The 19,335-nt window shown below is 41.4% G+C and overlaps 1 protein-coding gene across 1 annotated transcript in view; it reads right to left on the reverse strand.

Annotated features, from left to right (window-relative positions):
- The window catches only part of PCLO (piccolo presynaptic cytomatrix protein), a 1,621,199-nt gene that overhangs the window by 646,497 nt on the left and 955,367 nt on the right, over window positions 1-19,335 (reverse strand). Inside the window, exon 11 of the mRNA XM_078674179.1 lies at window positions 17,678-17,800. Within this exon, the coding sequence (XP_078530305.1) occupies window positions 17,678-17,800 (123 nt within the window). The remainder of the gene's footprint in view (window positions 1-17,677; window positions 17,801-19,335) is intronic.

Genomic DNA, 19,335 nt, shown 5'->3' on the forward strand with positions numbered 1-19,335 from the left:
AAGCTGCATTGTTTAAACTCACGATTAATCCCCGTTTGACACTTTCGGGTCTGTTAATTTATCGGCCCCCGGGGAATGCTGCTTCTTGGATTCCCTTACTTGTTGATTGTCTATCAGCAATACTCCTGAAATCAAATAACTTCACCATACTTGGTGATTTAAATATTCATTTAGACGATGTTAACAATCCCCTTACAAAATCTCTTCTTTCTGATTTAGAGGTTTTTAATCTCACACTTTGTAATACTGGAGCTACTCATATTGCCGGTCACCTTTTGGACCCAGTTATTTCCACTCTTCCATTTGAGTGCTCTCATCTGGCTCGTCCGCTGGTGTGGTCCGATCATTATGCCGTACACTTTGTGTTACCGCCCGGTCTTTACATAACCAATGTTTATGTAGAGGAAACAAAACCCTCTTATCGATGGGACAAAATCGATATAGCCACTTTTAATCTGCATCTGACGAAGACTATTCCGTCTCTCAATAATACTGAGCAGAATTTGAATGCCCCTATTATTAGGTGGCTAACAGATGCAGTATCTGTGCATGCCCCCCGTTCGGGCAGTAAATTTCGATCTTTGCGTCCCCCAGCACCTTGGTACTCGGATGAGCTAAAAATCCAACGTGCTAAATGTAAAGCCTTGGAGAGGAAGTGGAGGAGATTCTATTCCATTCCCTCTAAACTGATTTACAAGGATGAGCTAAAAGCCTATCATGCCAACTGTAAACGGGCCAAGGCAGTTTACATTACCTCTACTATTACTTCAGTGCAAAATTGTCCTCGGACTCTTTTTGCTACTGTTAATAAACTCACAGGTGCTGACACTGTTCCTGTGTTGCCGGCTCTGGATGGCAAACATTGTAACGCTATTGCGGACTTTTTTATATCGAAGGTTCAGGACATTCACCAATCCTTAGTTTCCCTTCCGCCCCCTACTGATCCCTTCCTATCTGGCTCTTGCTGTAATGTCTCTGTCCCTCCTACTGAGTTTCTGCACAACTGGAAATTATTTGATGATGTTTCCTTCCTGTCGTGCCTAAAAAGCATTAAGTCAGGATCTCCTCTGGACCCTGTCCCTATGAGGATATTGAAACAACTTGACCTTGAACCACGTAGATTCCTAATGAGGTTACTTAACACCTCTCTTAGTGAATCTCGGGTGGAACAGGAATGGAAACACGCCATGGTCGTTCCCTTACAGAAGAAATCTGGTATGGACATTACTAACCTGGCCAATTTTAGGCCTATATCCCTGCTGCCAGCTTGTTCTAAGATACTAGAACGCCATGTCAACTTTCAGCTAAACGAATTTGTTGAAAATACGGGATATCTCCATCCATCCCAATCAGGCTTTCGCGCCAATTATTCCACCGAATCCGCACTCCTGGGGGTGACTGAGCGACTCCGACACGGTATTGATAGTGGTGAGACCTTTGCGCTTATACTATTGGATTTAAGCGCGGCTTTTGATACCGTGTCGCATTCCATCCTCCTAGAGTCCCTTCGCTCCCTTGGTGTTGCTGGATCTGCGCTTGCCTGGGTGGCTTCATTTCTTAATGAGCGCACCTTTCAGGTATTTTCAACTAAAGCTGAATCGGCGATCTGCTCATCTGCTTATGGCGTTCCGCAGGGGTCTATATTGAGCCCTTTATTGTTCAATATTTACATCAGACCCCTTGCCACGATAGTAGAGGACGCCGGTCTGTCTATTTATTCCTATGCAGATGATACGCAGATCGTGTTCTCCCTGTCTGACAGTAGGTCTCAGGACACCTCTGCCCTTAAAATCGGCCTTTCTCGGGTTGCAGCCTGGATGCAGGTCAACCTGCTAAAACTCAATGGTGAAAAGACCGAGGTTATCGTACTTGGCAAACATAAAGATCTGTTGGGTTCTAGACACTGGCCTAGTGACATGGGTCCACTGCCTACCCCCGTGCCAGTTGTTCGTAACCTCGGCTTTCTAATCGACGAGAAACTCTCGATGCGTCAACAGGCAACTAAGGTCGCTGCAATCTGCTTTAACACTCTACGCTGGTTGCAGAAGATCCTATGGATGCTGCCTGAGTCTACTCGTCGAACTGTTGTCCAGGCTCTTGTAATGTCCCGTATCGACTACGGCAATGTGCTCTATCTGGGAGCTGATAGAGCTACAATGAATATACTCCAGGTTGTGCAGAACTCAGCTGCCCGCCTTCTGTGCAATGTCCCACGCAGAATGTCTGCAACACAAGCCCTATGTGACCTTCATTGGTTAAAAATTGCTGACCGTGTAGCTTTTAAAACTTTGTGCCTTATGTTCAAAATCCGTCAGGGTTCTGCTCCCACATACTTGCACAATCTTGTCCGGCCATACCAGCCAAATCGTTCCCTTAGGTCATCAAATCAAGCCAATTTTGTAATTCCTAGAATTCGCTTGACAAAAATGGGAGGCCGCTCTTTTGCCCATTTGGGGCCGAAGATGTGGAATGCTCTTCCGCTGACGCTTAAAACGGAGACCAATCTTCTGGCCTTTCGCAAAAAGCTAAAAACTTTTCTGTTTTAGTTGTTCAAATGTTCTCTGCTTCTCCTGTTTCAGCAATTACCTATCTTTCTTCTTTAGGCTGTCCCTGGCGCCGGGAAACCCTCTACGGGTAGCTGAGCGCAATACAAATTCAATAAAATAAATAAAATAAAAATAAATATAGTAGATAGGTGCACTAGGTAGGTTGATTTGGATTTGTTGGGGATAGTGGGTAAGTATATAGAAGTGTGTGGTTATCATTTTATCATTTGTAGGAACACTAGGTTAGCTATGGAAGATAGGTATTGCAAAACAGTGTTGTAGGTTAGTTTAAGAAATTAGATAATTATTTGGAGTGGGCAACTCCCAACTGCAAGGAATAATCATCACTCTTCTCAAGGTGAACTGGTAACATTGTTAAATTAACTGGAGGTTAACGCCCTGGTAGCTATAGAACAGAGCAGACAGGCTTACCTTAGGCAAGGTGTAAAGTACTTATGCAGTGCCAAAACAATATAAAAGTCAAAACACCAAGCAACAAAAATCCCAAACCAAATTAGAAAAATAGAGCAAAAGGTAATTAATAACCAGTAAACCAAAATCACCAAAACACAATAAGGAAAACCAAAGATATGAATTTGATAGTATATGGTCGCAGTAGAAAGGGATCTAGGCACAATTTTAGATTGACCACAAGGGAGTGCTGGTTGGATACACCAATCAGATTCATCCCAGTCAAAGATTTTACCTTCAGACTTTGCGCCTGATTTAGATCACAAACATGATGGATATCCTGACTGCCGTACTACGATTCCATTATATTCTATGGAGAACGTAATACGGCAGACGGGATATCCGTCACATTTGTGACTGAGTATTCCATCCACCGAGATCTATATAAGTTCCTTCATCTTTTAAATTCCAACTCTGAAGGGTTTCTTCTTCTGCTCCTCTTTGTCACTACTAAGGCTGCCAAGACATCATGGGCATCATTTTTTATGGCCAAGACGTGCTCCAGCAGTGGCCACAAGTAAGGTCCAAACCAAGTCCAGTTGCTACTGGTCAGCTGGGCACCACAGGCAAAAGGTCTTTTGCAGCTTGTTATCTCCCTGTAGCAACACAGACGGCCAGCCAACTGACCCTTGGAGTCCACGTCCATGTTCATTGTATCACTCGAACCAAGCTGTAACGGCAGCCCATAACTAGCGCAAAACCTGTCCTGGGTTGCTTGTGCTCCGGTTCAGGAGGGACGTGACAGTTCAAGCTGGACTGTTTCCATGAGGAGCAAGGTCAACACTGATTTGCAAATGGCTGGGTCCAAACTGAGGTGGCATCGTTAGCAAAAGAACAATGGATTGGGATGCTACCCAAAGCGATTGCAAGTGGTTAGAGAAATTGCAAGCAACCCATCACCTTTTGTGTGTTATAGGTGCCACATTTATGCCTGGCAATAGTGGGTTAGAGTAAAAGTTCCACGGGTCAATCCTACCCACTTTTTCAGTAGCTCCTGTTTTCCTTATTGCAAACAAGCTCAAAATGCCATGTGTCAGTGCATATTCAAGATGATGAAACTTTTTAGACAGAGTATAAGGCTCTGAAGGCTGACAGGTCATGTTGGAGTGCCTAGAGAAATTACAAGTGTCCCCCTTCATAAAATGATACAATCCATTTTATTATAACTTATAACAAAGACCAACCCACTATGCCCCTCAGGGCCTGGGTCTATATATTACTGAAGTACTAGTCCCACAGGACTATTTTATTTAGGAACCTTTATACACAATTTATTTTTATTCTTAACATTTTTATTCTTTTTGATAAATACTAGAGGTGGATCTTCTATGTGAAAAAATTATTATTTGTATTCCATTTCATATCATCAAGTAGGTGCATAACAAAAGCATATATTTTTAAATGGCGACAATAGTGCAGACGGTGCAATAAGTGAACAAGCTGCACAAAGTCACTAGGTACAAAGTAAAACAACAACTCATGTTTTAGAATCCCTGGTCACAAAGAGAAATCAATTAAAGCGTGTTACAAAACACAATTCTGCCCTAAATGTATTCCAACATATAGGCCAAAGTACTTTGATGTTTTGACCCTAATATCATGTACAGGGTCTTATCTTACTATTAAAACCATCTACAAGCGCAAACAGTAGGAGGCCCATTTAGTTATTGTAATCTCTGTTAATGTATTGTTATTTGGTCAACCAGATAGTATACTCATGACCTATTGGTTCAGTTCAATTCAAAAACCTTTATTTCGGTCATAAAGACCATAAAAGTATGTTTACAATACAATAGATATCTTGACAAGTTAAAATTATTAAAGAAGGAGTACATTCAACATACAAAAACACATGTGCATCATCTTTATATGCCAAGATAACAATCTGAATTAACCTATTAGTCTTGATGTGTATTCCAGATACATCTTTGTGTGTACAAAATAGTGCACTACTCTGCAAAAATAGGGTACAGGTGTACTGAGCTATCATCAATGTTATGTATCTCCTATACTTATGAGTATGGAGCAGGGTGCTTCTATCAATTTCATGTGTTCTTGCATGTTTTTTCTAGAGGAAAGCCTTTATTTGAGTTTTCACTGGCAACCATATGCTTTCCTTCTTCTCACTCCTGCGTCAGGAATTGTAGACCAAACAGGCAGCGTTCAACATTCAAAAATACAATGTGTATGTACACGTGTTAACACAGTACAGCTGATATACCGTCTTAGGATTACTCTTGTGACTTCTCCAAATTTTTTAGTTCAACATATGCCTTTGTGAAAGCACCTCATGTTCAAAAAGTACCAAATTGAGCAACAAGGTTGAAATAACCCATTAGCAGTGCAAACGTTAAGGCATGAATTCCCTACCTTAACAGTATATTTAGGGCTCCATTAGGCTTTGGACCATTGTAAGATGAGTTGATTTTTCAGTGGTATAAGTAATACTGCACTGACCATTGACATGGACTTATTCCAAGATGGCAGCCGGATACGTGTGCTAACCACCGACCCTCCGTTATCTCGGAGGGAGCTTCGCACTCATCTGCATTCAGCAAGATACAGCAGCAGGGACTGGAAGTTTGTTCAGGCCTCTTAGCAAGTAAGTGTTGTTTTGAGCCCACCATTAGTTGAGGGGACTTCTTTACATAACATGTAGGCATTGAGAAGATTTTTTTATAACCGTAAGGGAGTCATGCCTCAGCTATGTCTTCCCAGTTGGGTGAATAAGTGGAGCTTGAGAAGTATGACTTGTACACATGCTGGATTATTAAAATGCCATTGTGTTATTTCTAACCTTGGTGCACAATAGAGTACTTCTTAGCATGCAGTGCTTTTACAAAGATGTGTGTTGAACTGTAAAATATGGTGAGCTCACAAAAGTCAAACTAAAATGGTATGTCCCCTGTATGTTAACACATGTGCAAACTTATTGCATTGTTGATGTTGAACACTAATTGTTTGTTCTATCGTTTTGTTTAATAATAGTGATGTTTAATAATGTCTGAAGTGTATCAAAAAAGGTTTAATGTTTGATCACTTGGACATATTAAACTATTACACTATTTTTACTTTCACGTCCCTAGGTTTGGGTGGGCCCTAGCGTGTCCACACCGCCGGGGTTTAGTTCACATATGTCCTGATGAATGCCTGGTAAATTCACACCGTTTCAAGGCAGAAATATGTTGACTGACTATTAAGATATTGGAAATAACCAAACAATTTATTTGGCCTATTTTCCCACACTTTATTTTGAATATGTCCAAGTGATCAAACATTAAACCTTTTTTTGATACACTTTAGACATTTTTAAACATCACTATCACTTTAAATCACTCACTTCACGTCTATTCACAAAAAACCTGCTCCACAGTAAATCTGGCGTTGAAGCACACTGGGGATGCACTCGGCCTCTCCAGTGGGGCCCGATGATGAAGCATGTCACCAACCAGGTTGGTGAGTGAGGGCTTTCCATACATACCTGAGTGGGATTGTGTATCCGTTCCAAATTTTTGCTCCTTTCTGTTATAAAATATTTGTTTTTGGACACTCTTTTCTTGTTGAAATAAGAATAAGATGGCTCCAGCCCCCATTATTGTGTTCTAGTTGGACTGCAATTTAAAGGCACTGCTGTGAAACATGATAGGAAGTAGTGCCTTTGCCATGTAGGAAACCCTATTTTTATATCTTGGATATGCCACACCTAAAGTCCATAATTTAATCCAGAAGACTACATGTTGGGAATAGTATATCACAGTAAACAATTACCCGATATCTGTTTTCACTCTATAGGTAAGGCTATGTTTTCGATTAACAGGCTATAAATAAATAAAATACCTATTTATAGCTTTATCTGGAAAACTACTAGAGAATAGATTCAAAGTTATTTTTCACTTAATGATCAGTTAACAGGGATTTATCATCTGGGACGAGACATGAACAGATGGTAGGACACAGATCAGCCTTATCATTTCTTTCTTTAACATGGAGATGCCAAGTGGGGTTGACATTAACAGCTACATTAATTCCAAAGGCCTATATGGAGATTCTTCCTCCTTTGCAGGAAGGAACACCAGCTTTGACACTGAGTGAGGGAAGGCTACCTCATCAAATTAGAGCAGTGGCTACAGGAAGGAACAATGCTAATTCAGGTGGAGAATGGAGGGAGACATCTTGTTTTAAGGATCATGTGAAGTGTTGCAGTAAACCATGAGAGGACATTTTGCAAAAATGAGATGAGGAATTTGTGAGAAAATAATTGAGTGGAAGGAATTGCTAATCATTGGCTAGTGCACAGAATTAAATTAGTACCTCATCATCACCACCTTCTCAGGATATTCCTGGACCTGGAAAAACAACATTGCAAGGAATTAATACTCTGCCTAATGGCTGAAAAATACCTACTGACTCCTGATGGCATAAAGGGACTCAAACTGCTCTCGAAGGGTTAATTAGTTGACCTCCTAATTGCTCCGGCATTCATAAAGCAGAAGGATTTCCTTTATGAGGGTATCCGTTATTCTTTGAAATGAAATTGGAAGAAGCTTACCGCTGAATCCTTAGGTCCGGTTCTGCAGGATAGTCAACCACTGTTATCAAAGGATCCAAATAAGGATACATTTGTTTTAAATAGGTGGATTTCCGTCCACTGCCACAGCCGGAGTTACTAAAACTATGAGGAAATACCCTCTCAAAGACTCGTAGGATAAATAAAAGTAGGTGCAAAAAATTGGAATGCTTGTAGAGAGTGCTACGGCCAAATTGACATATACGAAAGCCCTGAAAGAGCTCCAGAAATTGATGAGAGAGGCAAGAAGGGATTACGTGGTAAAGTGCGTTAACATTGCAGAAAACAAATGTAAAGAAATATTTAGGGTTTTTAACTCCTTCTCCAAACCAAGAGAGTAGGAAATTGAAGTGCAATCGTCCTCTATGCTGTGTGCAAAAATTTCAGATTTTTTCAACAGTAAAATCCGGAAAGTCTATAACACCTTTACAGCTGCAGCAGAGACTGAAAAGGCAGAAGTAAATGGGAACAGTCAGCCCGAGTTCTCCTTTACGGAATTCCTACCCATCTCTCAGCAGGAATCTCTGGCAGAGATCCGGAGATGTAAGTCAGGTTCCCCAGAGGTCCCATGTCCCCCTAAACTGTGGAAGGCGTTGGCTCACTTGCTTATCCATGTGCTGGATCATATATGGAATTCTTCCCTTGGTTCGGGCGTTTTTCCTGATACTTGGGAACATGCCATACTCCTCCCCCTTAGGAAAAAACCTAATGAGGACCCAGGAGAATTAAATAATTATCGACCAATCTCATTACTACCAGCACCAGCAAAAATGCTGGAAAAAATGGTGCAGCGACAATTGGCTAAATACATTGAGAGCCATGATATTCTGCATGATACTCAATCCGGTTTTCGGACTCGTTCAGCACCGAAACGGCTCTATTGGAGGTGGCAAAATCTGTGAGAATGTCGGTGGATGCAGGAGCATCAGCGATGTTGGTGCTCCTGAATTTATCCGCAGCATTCAACATGGTGGACCATCAAATTCGGGTACAGAGGCTCCAGGATGTCGGAATTGGGGGAGTGTTACTTACCTGGCTGAAGTCATTTCTTAAAAACCACACACAGAAAGTTGCTCTGCAACCCCATCAGTCGGAGACTAAACATCTATGGTGTGGAGTATCCCAGGGTTTGGCTGTGAGCCCGCTCCTTTTTAATATATACTTGGCTCCTCTGTTCACACTTATAGCCAATTGGGGAGTGAAGGCGATATCATATTCCGACGATACCAGGCTGATGTTTTCCTTTAAAGATCAGTGGATGACTCCTTCAAGAATTGTAAGGGATGTTTCAAAGACATTGCCCAGTGGATGAACAAAAATAAACTCAAACTAAATGCTGAGAAAACTGATGTGCTGTTCTTCAGTAAAGATGTGCCAACAGCCTCGGACATTTACTGGCCGGCTGAAATGGGCCCGCCCCACCATACTTACGTCTACGGCAAAAAACCTAGGAGTGAAGTGGGAAGCTGATCTTTCTGTCTCAGATCAAATTCGGCAGGTGACAGCCTCCTGCTGTAGCAAACTGAAAAATTCGCGAAAATGTATATATTTATGGCCGGAGGATTGCAGCAGAGTCATAGTCCATGCCACTGAGACATCTAGGCTGGACTATGCAAACGGCCTGTACCTGGGTCTGCCTGTATACCTAGTTAGAAGGCTGCATATGGTACAGAATGCGGCTGCAAGACTGATTAGACATGTTCCATTTCGTGATCATATCTCTCCGCATATTAAACAGCTCCACTGGCTACCGGTAGCAAGAAGGATCGAGTTTAAGGCTTTGACTTTGGCATTTCGGACAATTCATGGTAAATGCCCCAGCTACCTTACAACGGATGTGCCGATATAAACAGTCCCGATCATTGCAGTCTAATTTTCAAAATTTGCTGTGTACTCCGCAATTTGTTAAAGCTCGGTTAGGAGGTAGATCCTTCACAGTGGGGGCTACTAAGCTGTGGAACTCTTTGCCAAATATTATTCACCAAATTGATTCTGAGCCACTATTCAGGAAATCTGTAAAAACTTGTTTTTTTCGCCTTGACTAGTGTTTTTGGGAGCTGTTTTTTTTCTGTTATCTTCACCTGCTGCCTGCTGCTAGAGCAGTTTGCGGTAGCTGTTTGTGCTTAATAAATGTCGGTATTATTATTATTATTATTATTTCTGACTTTTAGGGGGCCCAGTTGAGCAGTAAGGTTTGTTACTTGTCATGACTGGAGAGAGTTCTTGTGCCTAGAAGCCTGTCCTATGGACCGAAGAGCTACACAGTGACCATAAAACCTTTTCACAACAATTGGAATAAAGTGGGACATAACATTTTTCCACTTCTACGGGACTAGGGCAAGCTGTTGAGACTTCCCCAAGAGAGTACAACCTTGTCAGGCAATAAAATAACATTCATAGCACTAAGAGCTTTCTTGACACACTAAAATCTGGTTCAGTAGGTCCTCGCTGTAAGGGTACCAGGCCCTGTTGAGCCCTGCCTTGCTAAATCATCCAGCTGTACACTGCTGGTGGTTTCTGAAAATCAGAAAAGTGAATAAAAGCACAATCCACACAGAGACAAATCAGAAATAGTGGTTACAAACTATGCCTTGACTGGTCTGTGACCACGTCTTTAATGTTGTTATGCACCATGTGTACTAATGGGCCACCTTGAAAAAACACCAGTCTCAGAGGGACAGAGAATGGCCTGCCTACAGAATATTATTTAGGCAGGTTACTATTTCGAAAGCATTGTGATTGGCTAACTACACAGAGTTGGTGGCCTGCAAGGAGAGCAGACCATTATATTTGCATTCCCAATATTTTCAGTTTTTTTTAAAGCAGCAATATTTCCTTAAAGGAACCGGAGCTGATGTAAAAAAAAAGCATGAGTCGGGGGAGAAGAGTCACCTCAAACCTGCTCCCCCCAAAGATGCCTGATAAAATACTAGAAGGGTAAACTGTCCAACGGGGATAGCTTTCCCTTTTAAAATCAGTTTCTACACTCTTTGAGGTGAGGGTTGCTGTTCAGTAGTTTGCAAATGAATTGCATTTTCAAACCATTGATAAATCTCATTGCTAATAAAAGGAATGTCACCTTACAGCCCCTCCTAACTAATTGGGAATGAAATGCAGAACCTCTTTTGTGACTCGGAAATGCTTTTCCAAATCATGAAAATGTGTTTAGAACATAGTAAAAAGACATCATTTTGTGGCTTTAAGCCACGTGATTTGTGCATTGGAGGTTTTGCAGCCACACAATGGCTTTGAACTTCTGTCCCGAGATCTAAAGGTAACACCTTGAACCGAAGCGAGGAGGCAAATCTATCTCAGTGGCCCAGTGATCTTGGCAGCTACAAAATTCAGCTTCCTCCCTCTAGGAGGTTTGTGCCTCAAAGTCAACAGCTCCCCCTGAAGCTTGACAACAATGTATCTGGGTTTGTGGAACCCTAGCCACCATCAGCTTTGGATCCTGCCCTGTTTGAAGAATTTGAGTGTGCTTATCCTATATGTATGGTTGTATAAAACATTTTTGTCCTACGTAGCTGGTTCTGTGTGCTACTGTGGTGCTTCCTCTATGTTGCTCATTATGTGTGCCCATGTGGGTCTTCTACAATGTTGCTGGTTGTATGTATCACTGTATTATTCACTGGTTGTATGTGGTGTTGTGGGCTTTGTTAAATCCAGTAGTAAAAGAGAAACAAGGATGTTCTACCTTATTTTCTGACAGTTTTCTAAATTATATCAACAGGATTTTCCAATGCCGTTGTAAGAAATTGGAGCTGCTCTTTTTAAGAATCACTACACACAGCTTTAGCTCTTGTCATCAACAGGCTGCAATATTTCGGTCTTACTGCCGACAGATGTAGTACTCGTCATTAAAAGACCAGGGTAATAATGGTTCCAAACAGTTCAGTTGCCCCATTTGTATCCCCATTAGTTTTGGCGATTAGCTCAAGTAGTACTGTAGTTAAACTATAGAAACTGAAACTTGAAACTGAGACTCAATCTGTGTTCCTTAATCTATTTCGTTTGCTGATGCAATAATATCTTAATTGCCGATTTATGGCTTTAATGCCTGCTGTTTGGATGCCAGCACCAGCAAAAAAATAAAGGCATGCTGCTGTTCATTAATTGCCATGCACATTAATTTGTTTTAATTTGCTGACAAGATAACGTTCTACTGGATTTACATACGTTATTGTTAAAAATTAAAGGTGTGCTGGCACACAGGCTTCCATTATGAGTGATGATAAAAAACTAGCCCTTTGTCAAACTATTTTGCTGTTTCAATACAAACTTCACCTTCTGCCTCAATTTCATACACTTCCTTGAGACTACAATGTAACGTTGTTAATTTAATGTGGTAAGCAAAGGAGTCCTTTTTATATATTAAAAATAATGATCATAATAATAATAGTAATAATAATAATTATACAGATAATAGTAATAATGAAAATCCACATACATGCAATTAGATAAACCTTTCTTTTTCTTTTACAACATGACATAGTTTTTTTTAAGTATACATGTGTCCAACAAGAACAATTTACCTCATATATATTTAACCAATTGTTTATAAGTAAAACGTTTACTTTATAAACAACTCTAAGTGTCTGCTTCTTAATAACAATGATTTGATTCATAAGCAAGAAGGCTAGAAAATGCCTATTCGTGCAAACTCGTAAATTTTGCCCAACAGTGTTATGTTCTACCTTACCTAACCTACCAAATCTAATCCACTGAACCTAAGCTACAATAACTAACCCTCTACCATACTATACACATCATATACCTACCAAACCTTACTTCTTACCATATATACCTGTTATACATACCGTAACTAACCTATCATTGTATTGTGTTGTATGGTAGCATTTACACGGCTCTTCACACTCCAATGTGAGGCACTTAAGCACATTCTAGGTAGCACATTACACCTTGGGGAAGAGGGTGATTAGCAGTTTGTTGTAATCCTGTACCTGAAGCTTTTTGGTGTCAAGTGTGAAAGACTAAAGATGTTTTTAGTTTGAGGCATAATATAGAAAAGGAATGACAGATAGCCGCATACATGATAGTTGTATTAGCTGGCAGGTTTAATTTAGTCCTGTCAGAGATCCACCTGGATTGTCTATATTTCAGGCAGTCCAGTTGGTGGTATTGGAGTTGGAGAACTAAAACATATAGGCAGCATCATAGCACTAACCTAGCCAGAGAAGCAGTGGAAACCTGTGCGTAATTATGGAATAACAGGTCATCCAAGGGTGAAGATATTGATGTTGTCAAATTAATCAAATTATGCCAAATTGGCAAGAAAGGAAGTCTGTGCCAAAATGCCGTCCAAATACACTATTGGACATGCCCCTTCTTAGAGGATTTTCCTAAAACGTTTTGGGATTTTTTCTTTCTTGTTTTTGCTGATTCTTTTTTCGTGGCCTTAGCACTCTGGACACTTTTACACTATAATGCAGTGCGAAAGCACGCATGCCCTATCTACACATGCTAGGAAGTGGTACTTACTTGATTGGTGAAGGTGTTGTACCAGTGAGTGCCCTGTAAAACGATACACCACGTACTCAGGGGAGGTACTGCCCTGGCTAATAGGGGGATGCAGCACTAATTGCGCCACCCACCATATTAGCTTGTCAAACATATATCAGGCCTGCCATTGCAGGCCTGTAGGTGCGCAGTTGCTCTTATGCCCAGGTTGGCCTTTCTCACTATTTAACCAATCCTGAGTGGGCCTTTCACTACCACTAAAGCACCCCTAGGGTAAGCCCTGAGGGGCAGAGCAAGTGGCAGGTGAAGGGCAAAGCAGGTACACATGGGTGTTCCATGCCCAAGTAGTGAAGAAACCCAATGTGGGTTTTCCCTACCTAGGAGGTCGGCTCTTCCCATGGGACACAATCAGTGTTTTGCTGATTATCTGCTTGTGTCCTCAGGGCTCTGGGCACTTTCCCCACTATAAATGCTTACCTTATGTTATTAAACTTGTCTCAAGCCTAACACTGCGGGTCTATGTGTGTGCACTTGCACCTATGATGTTTTTAAACATGTCTTAAGCCTGCCATTACACAATTGTGTGTGCGCACTTGCACCTATAATGTTATTGTAAACACGTGTCAAGCCTGCCATTGCAGGTCTGTGTGTGTGCAATTGCACTTATGCTCAGGTAGGTATTTCTAAACCACTAGTCAATCCAGAGGTTTCACTACCACTAGAGCACCCCTAGGGTAAGTTTTAAGAGAGGATGCGATTGGTAGGTGAAAGGCAGGACAGGTACACATGTGCGATCCCTCCCCAGGTAGTGAAGAATACCCATGTGTGTTTTCAATACCTATGAGGTTTGCTCTTCCTATAGGTTGACAAGCTACAATAGTGGCTTGCAGTGGAGCTGCCTCATCCTGTTTCCTATCATTGGATTCCCAATGACAAATCCTTCATGTGGTAAATGTAAATGTAGCTTAGAAATGCCACTTCTAGAAAGTGGGTATTTCTCTGTTCTAAAATACTTTGTGTGCTTTTTAGTTTGACTGAATTCCACACTAGAGGATGAGAGTGCACATCTGTGCGTTCCCCAGCGACAGCTATAAACATTGGGCATACAACTGGAATGAGAGACCTCTGCTATTAGAGGGACTGGCTGGATAGATTGGAGGGAGAGGTTTTGACACTTGGCCTCTGAGGAGCCAGATCATGGCCCCACACATTGATTAAGATCTGCATTCCACGGCCTCATGGTGGACAGGAAATGCAATTTAGGTGACAAATTTGCTGTTCAAAGGAAAACCCTCTGAACTACCCTAAAATTCAAAGGCACACTACAATATGACTACTGGTGACAAACATCATCAGGGTAGAGAATACTTGTGGGGATGTGGTACAGGACATCCTGGAACTACGTGGTGCACACTGCCAGGGGACACTGTTGTGCACAAGGAGGAGTTCTGCTATTGGAAGGGAATGTACCCCCTTACCGGATAGTGGCTGGACTGGGCTGGCTACCTGCTTCTGCATGACCCAATAAAGTGTGCTCTCCAAAGTCCAAGGGCTTGTTGGCTTGCCCCCTGTTCTCTTGTGCAGGTCTCAGTTCATCAAGGACCTGCTACAAGAGGCCCACACCATCAACTTGTGACACCTGGATAGCAGTGCACTCTTAAGTGTCCACATCGCCTGCTGGATCCCAACTGGTGGTGCGGCGTGAGAGTGGAACTCAGTATTTTGCCAGGAGGCAGGATTGCCTTGAGCGGAGCCCCAAAGGTATTGCCCACATCTAAGGAGTGCAGCCAATGCATTGCAGGGGTCTCAACACACAAAAGCGCCTTGTTGATGGTACGCGGATTCCTAGATTACGGAATCCAGTGTGGCCCGCTTCGTCAATCGTGCTGCATATTTGTTGTGAGACACATCCACTGCATGCTCATTGCAGGTGGTGTCCAATTCACAGGTTGCAACCCTTGGAGGGAGGGCGTAGTAGTGCCTCATTCTACTCCATATGGCACTGCTAAAGGTGCACCTGTGTGTGTGACAGGAATTGTCTGGTGAAACCTGTATCAACACGCACCAGACGGGCTGTATGTCGTTACTACGCATGCTTTTACAATGCATGCCTTTACCATGCAACTTTTACAACGCAAGTCGTTACAACGACTTGCGTTGGGGGGCGCTGGATAGTGAATAGTTTAATTTACTATTCCAACTCCAGTCCCCGTGGATAGTAGTGAAGGTTTTGGATAGTAAATTAAACTATTCCCTATCCTACAGTGCCCCCCAGCGCAATTCGTTGTAACGACTTGCGTTGTAAAAGTTGCGTGGTAAAGGTAGTGCGTGGTAAAAGTTGCGTTGTAAACGCTGTTTACCCACCAGACATTATGTGTGACCGGGACTGTCTGGTGGAACTCATATCAACACTCACCGGACATTGTGCCTCCTTTCCAGGGAGATGCAGAGGAGCGGATTAGTGTTTTGTTGTGCCTGGATTGCCTGGGTGCTGATATGTCCGATGGGGTACCTCCTCCTTCCTAGAGGTTCCTCTACTTCATCCGCCCATTTGTTGGTTGTTCCTTTTGTGCTCTCAGTACAGCAGATCAACTGCCATCTCCTCACCCTGCCCGACGACTTCATGTTGCCAGGTAGTATTGCCCGGATTAGGCCTGGGTGGGGAGAGTAATTGACTGGGCTGAGGAATGCTTCTGAGATCGATTGGAAGTGGCTCAAGATACTGCGTATTGCATGACCCTCCTGTGCTTCATAGAACTGGGCCGGTGCCAGAAGGCACATTGTGGACTACCTCCTAATTACCCCAGCTACCTATCCCCAACCTAAGTGTGCCTCCGGCCACAATCAGGGGGAGGTTGGTTTATCTCCAATCCGTGGGTGTAGGGTAGCCGGGGTTAGCTGAAAGTTGGAAGAGAGCATGGGCCATGGGGTCTGCAATGTATTATCGACCAACCTGCCATATATCAGTGGTATCACATTAAAGTGCTGTGTGCATGTGAGTGTGCTCCATATGACCTGCCTGATACCTGTGGCACTGCTTATCTGTGTTGACTGAGTATATGGGAATGCCTGCATGAGGACTACGGGTTATTAATCACACCACACAGCAGTATTGCTTTACACGTTGATTCTGTGTAAGAACAATACTACATTTGACATGGGTTTTTACCTGTGTGACCTTGCCCCAATGTGCTGTTTAAAAGTGTTGTATCTGTGTGTACATATTTTTGATATAGTGGGGATCTGGGGTGCACCCTATAAACGTGCAGTATTATATTATAATAATTGCCAGGGTGGGCATAGTTCTTACAACGTCTTGCACCACATAAGGGTGTTGGGTGGTAAAGTAGGATCTTTCCCAAGTGTGCATACTACTGATGTAATTTTGACATGGTTGGGCCTAGAACCACTAGTAAGATTTCCAAAAGTGATTTATGCCCAGAAATACACAATGTTCATGTTGTGTTAATTAATGTGTGTTACATTTTTTTTTATTTGCAAACACCACGTTTGAAGTTTCTTTTGTAATCCTCAGTGTGTTTCTTGTGTGAGAGGGCTGTGCCATTGCTCTACACATTGCCTCTGAAATAAGCCTGACTGCTCAGTGCCAAGCTACCCAAGGGTCAGCGCAGGTTATACAGAGAGTTTAAACACCCACCTCTGATGGGAGTGGTAGGTTCTGCCTGGCTAGGGCACCACCTCAGCTAACCAGAAAGTGCCACTTCAAACATACACCTCATGAATTAAGAACAAAGTGGAGGAGCAATCAAGGTTGGTAACATAAGCAGAAAATACACAGTTTTGTAAGTCCCAGATTTCACCTACAGCTAGGCCAAATGAGACCAACATTTTGATTATGTGTTTGCACCTCAAGCTTCTCCCAGACGCTCCCAAAGATGGGCGCGCACCAGTTGGGCGAGACCAGTCTGGTTATGGCTCAAAATCTTACCAGACAGGCACTCTGCGCATTTGAGGTTAAGAAAAGGCACCTTGTAGGTTGATGCCTTGAAAGAGTAAGAATCAATGGGTCTGCCACAAGTTATCTTTCTATTCTCTCATTTTTCACTTGCTCTCAGAAAATAGTAATGTCAAGCCAATCTACAATTCTTCACACTATATATAGATATCTATTGAGAAAAACTAGTGAAAGTAAGGCAGGCCTTTTCAGGGGGTTTGCCATTAACAAAGTTGGAGAATTGTAAGCCAGTTTGAGCCTTGTTGTTGAGGTATGGCTAAGGACACACTTTATTTTTTTATATATCTAGCAAAGCACAAGCTACACCTTTCATTGATATAAGCAATCTGGGTCCATACACAATACTGATTATACATTTTTTGATGATATATTAGGACTAACATATTATAACTAACCCCAAATCAATTAGAATCTGAGAAATGTTCCCACCTCTAGCTTTATTGCTGTATGTACATATGTTTTTAAGAATTGCATCAGATAAAACTAAATAAAAATCGACACATTTAATTTAATTTGAGTTTACAATAAGGATTGCATCATGACATGGATGCAAAGCAGTCTGCAAATGATTTCGAAATGTGCCAGGCAAATATGTTGCAGCTTAACAAGTAATTTAACTGTACGCTGTAATCTTACCTTCCACAAGTCTGCCAGTCTGTTCAGCATTTCCACCTGGAAGGATCTTTGCAATGTACGCTCCTATTTCTCCATTACCTGGAATTTCTTTTCCACCAATAACCCTGATTCCTAAACCATTTCCTAAAAATCGAAACACATAACAATATGGGTTGACCCAAATGTAGAGTTTTGGAAATACATATGAAGTTTCAAAAAGAAGCACATTTAACTGCATATAAGTACAGATATGGTAAAAGAGTTGTGGTAACGTTCCTATTATGGATGCATCTTCGATATAAGGTTGCCAGTTCAAGGTCCTTTTAATAACTCATAAAACTATTTAGGTAATACGAATCATAAAATAATTGTCTACAAATATTTTATATGAAAGTATTACAATGCACATTTTTATATTTTCAACTATTCTCTAACACATTTTTACACAACAACAGGCATGCTCTTCTGTTCTGCTTTACATTCTGTAGACAAAATGGGAGCTATTACAAAGATAAGTTGCACTTGTGAGTAATTTACACATGTAACGTTTCTCTTACACTGAGTACACTGAGTAACTTTACTACTTTTGGCTATTCACAAAATAGAACTATAAAGTTACTCAAAAGTGTGGACTTACAAGTCTCCACCCCCTGAAACAGAGGGTGGAGCCAGATTAACTAGTGTAAATTACTGCTGCCAAAAAGTAACTGTTGTAAATTCAACACAACACATGGTCAACTGTGGATCCTGGAACATCCTCCCTTAGAAATTAATGGAGGAAGGGACTTAAAACAAAACCATGTTGAATTAAATTTGATTATTTAAAATAGTAAAAAATATAAATAATACAATTTAATGTTAAAAGTGTACAAAAATAAGACATATTTAGTTATAAACCATTTAACAAACTTTTTGAATTTATAAAAATGTGTGCTACATTACATTTTGATCAAATATAATTCAATAACATTCAATTAATGTTATGCCTCATGAATACTTAATAATACATACACCATTTTTTTTTCTTAGGTGGGAATATATATTTTTTCACTTAAACTTCAGAAAAACTATCTTTTTTTATTATATATTTTATTTGCTTTTGCATTTACAACAATAACAGTAATAGCAAAGATGGAACAAATAGTAACCACAGAGATGAAACCAGAAAAATAATCTTAATTTAATTAAAAGATTTTACTCAGAATTAAGTTAATAGTGCCATAAATAAATATATCATATTAATTTACAATATTATGTAAGATAAAACATTTTTACTAACTTAACCTAAATTATTAAACTTGTTCACTTTACATTACCATAGGGAGATCTCTGCTTGACTGCATATTTTCCCTAGGGACAAGTGTAGGAAAAAATTAGAAAAATGTACCTTGAATAAGTAAAACTATTTTTATGTTATGTAATAGCTGGGGCAGCTCCTCCATGTGGGCGGAGGGGCGTTGCCCCACTGCTTTCTCGCAGTGCGAGAAAGCAGAAGGCAAGGTTTGGGTTGGGGCGGGCGGGTGGGCATGTCTGCTGGAGGGCAGGGGAGGAGTGGCTTTCCCACTGTTGTGGGGGCTGACTGTTTGGTTGTCTCCAGGGCAGACCAAACCAGTCATACGCACTCTATATTTTCACTATGTAGACTGCATGCAGCCTACATAGATAAAATTGCCTCCCCA

This window comes from Lissotriton helveticus, chromosome 1_1 (assembly GCF_964261635.1).
Source record: "Lissotriton helveticus chromosome 1_1, aLisHel1.1, whole genome shotgun sequence".
Classification (NCBI taxonomy): domain Eukaryota; kingdom Metazoa; phylum Chordata; class Amphibia; order Caudata; family Salamandridae; genus Lissotriton; species Lissotriton helveticus.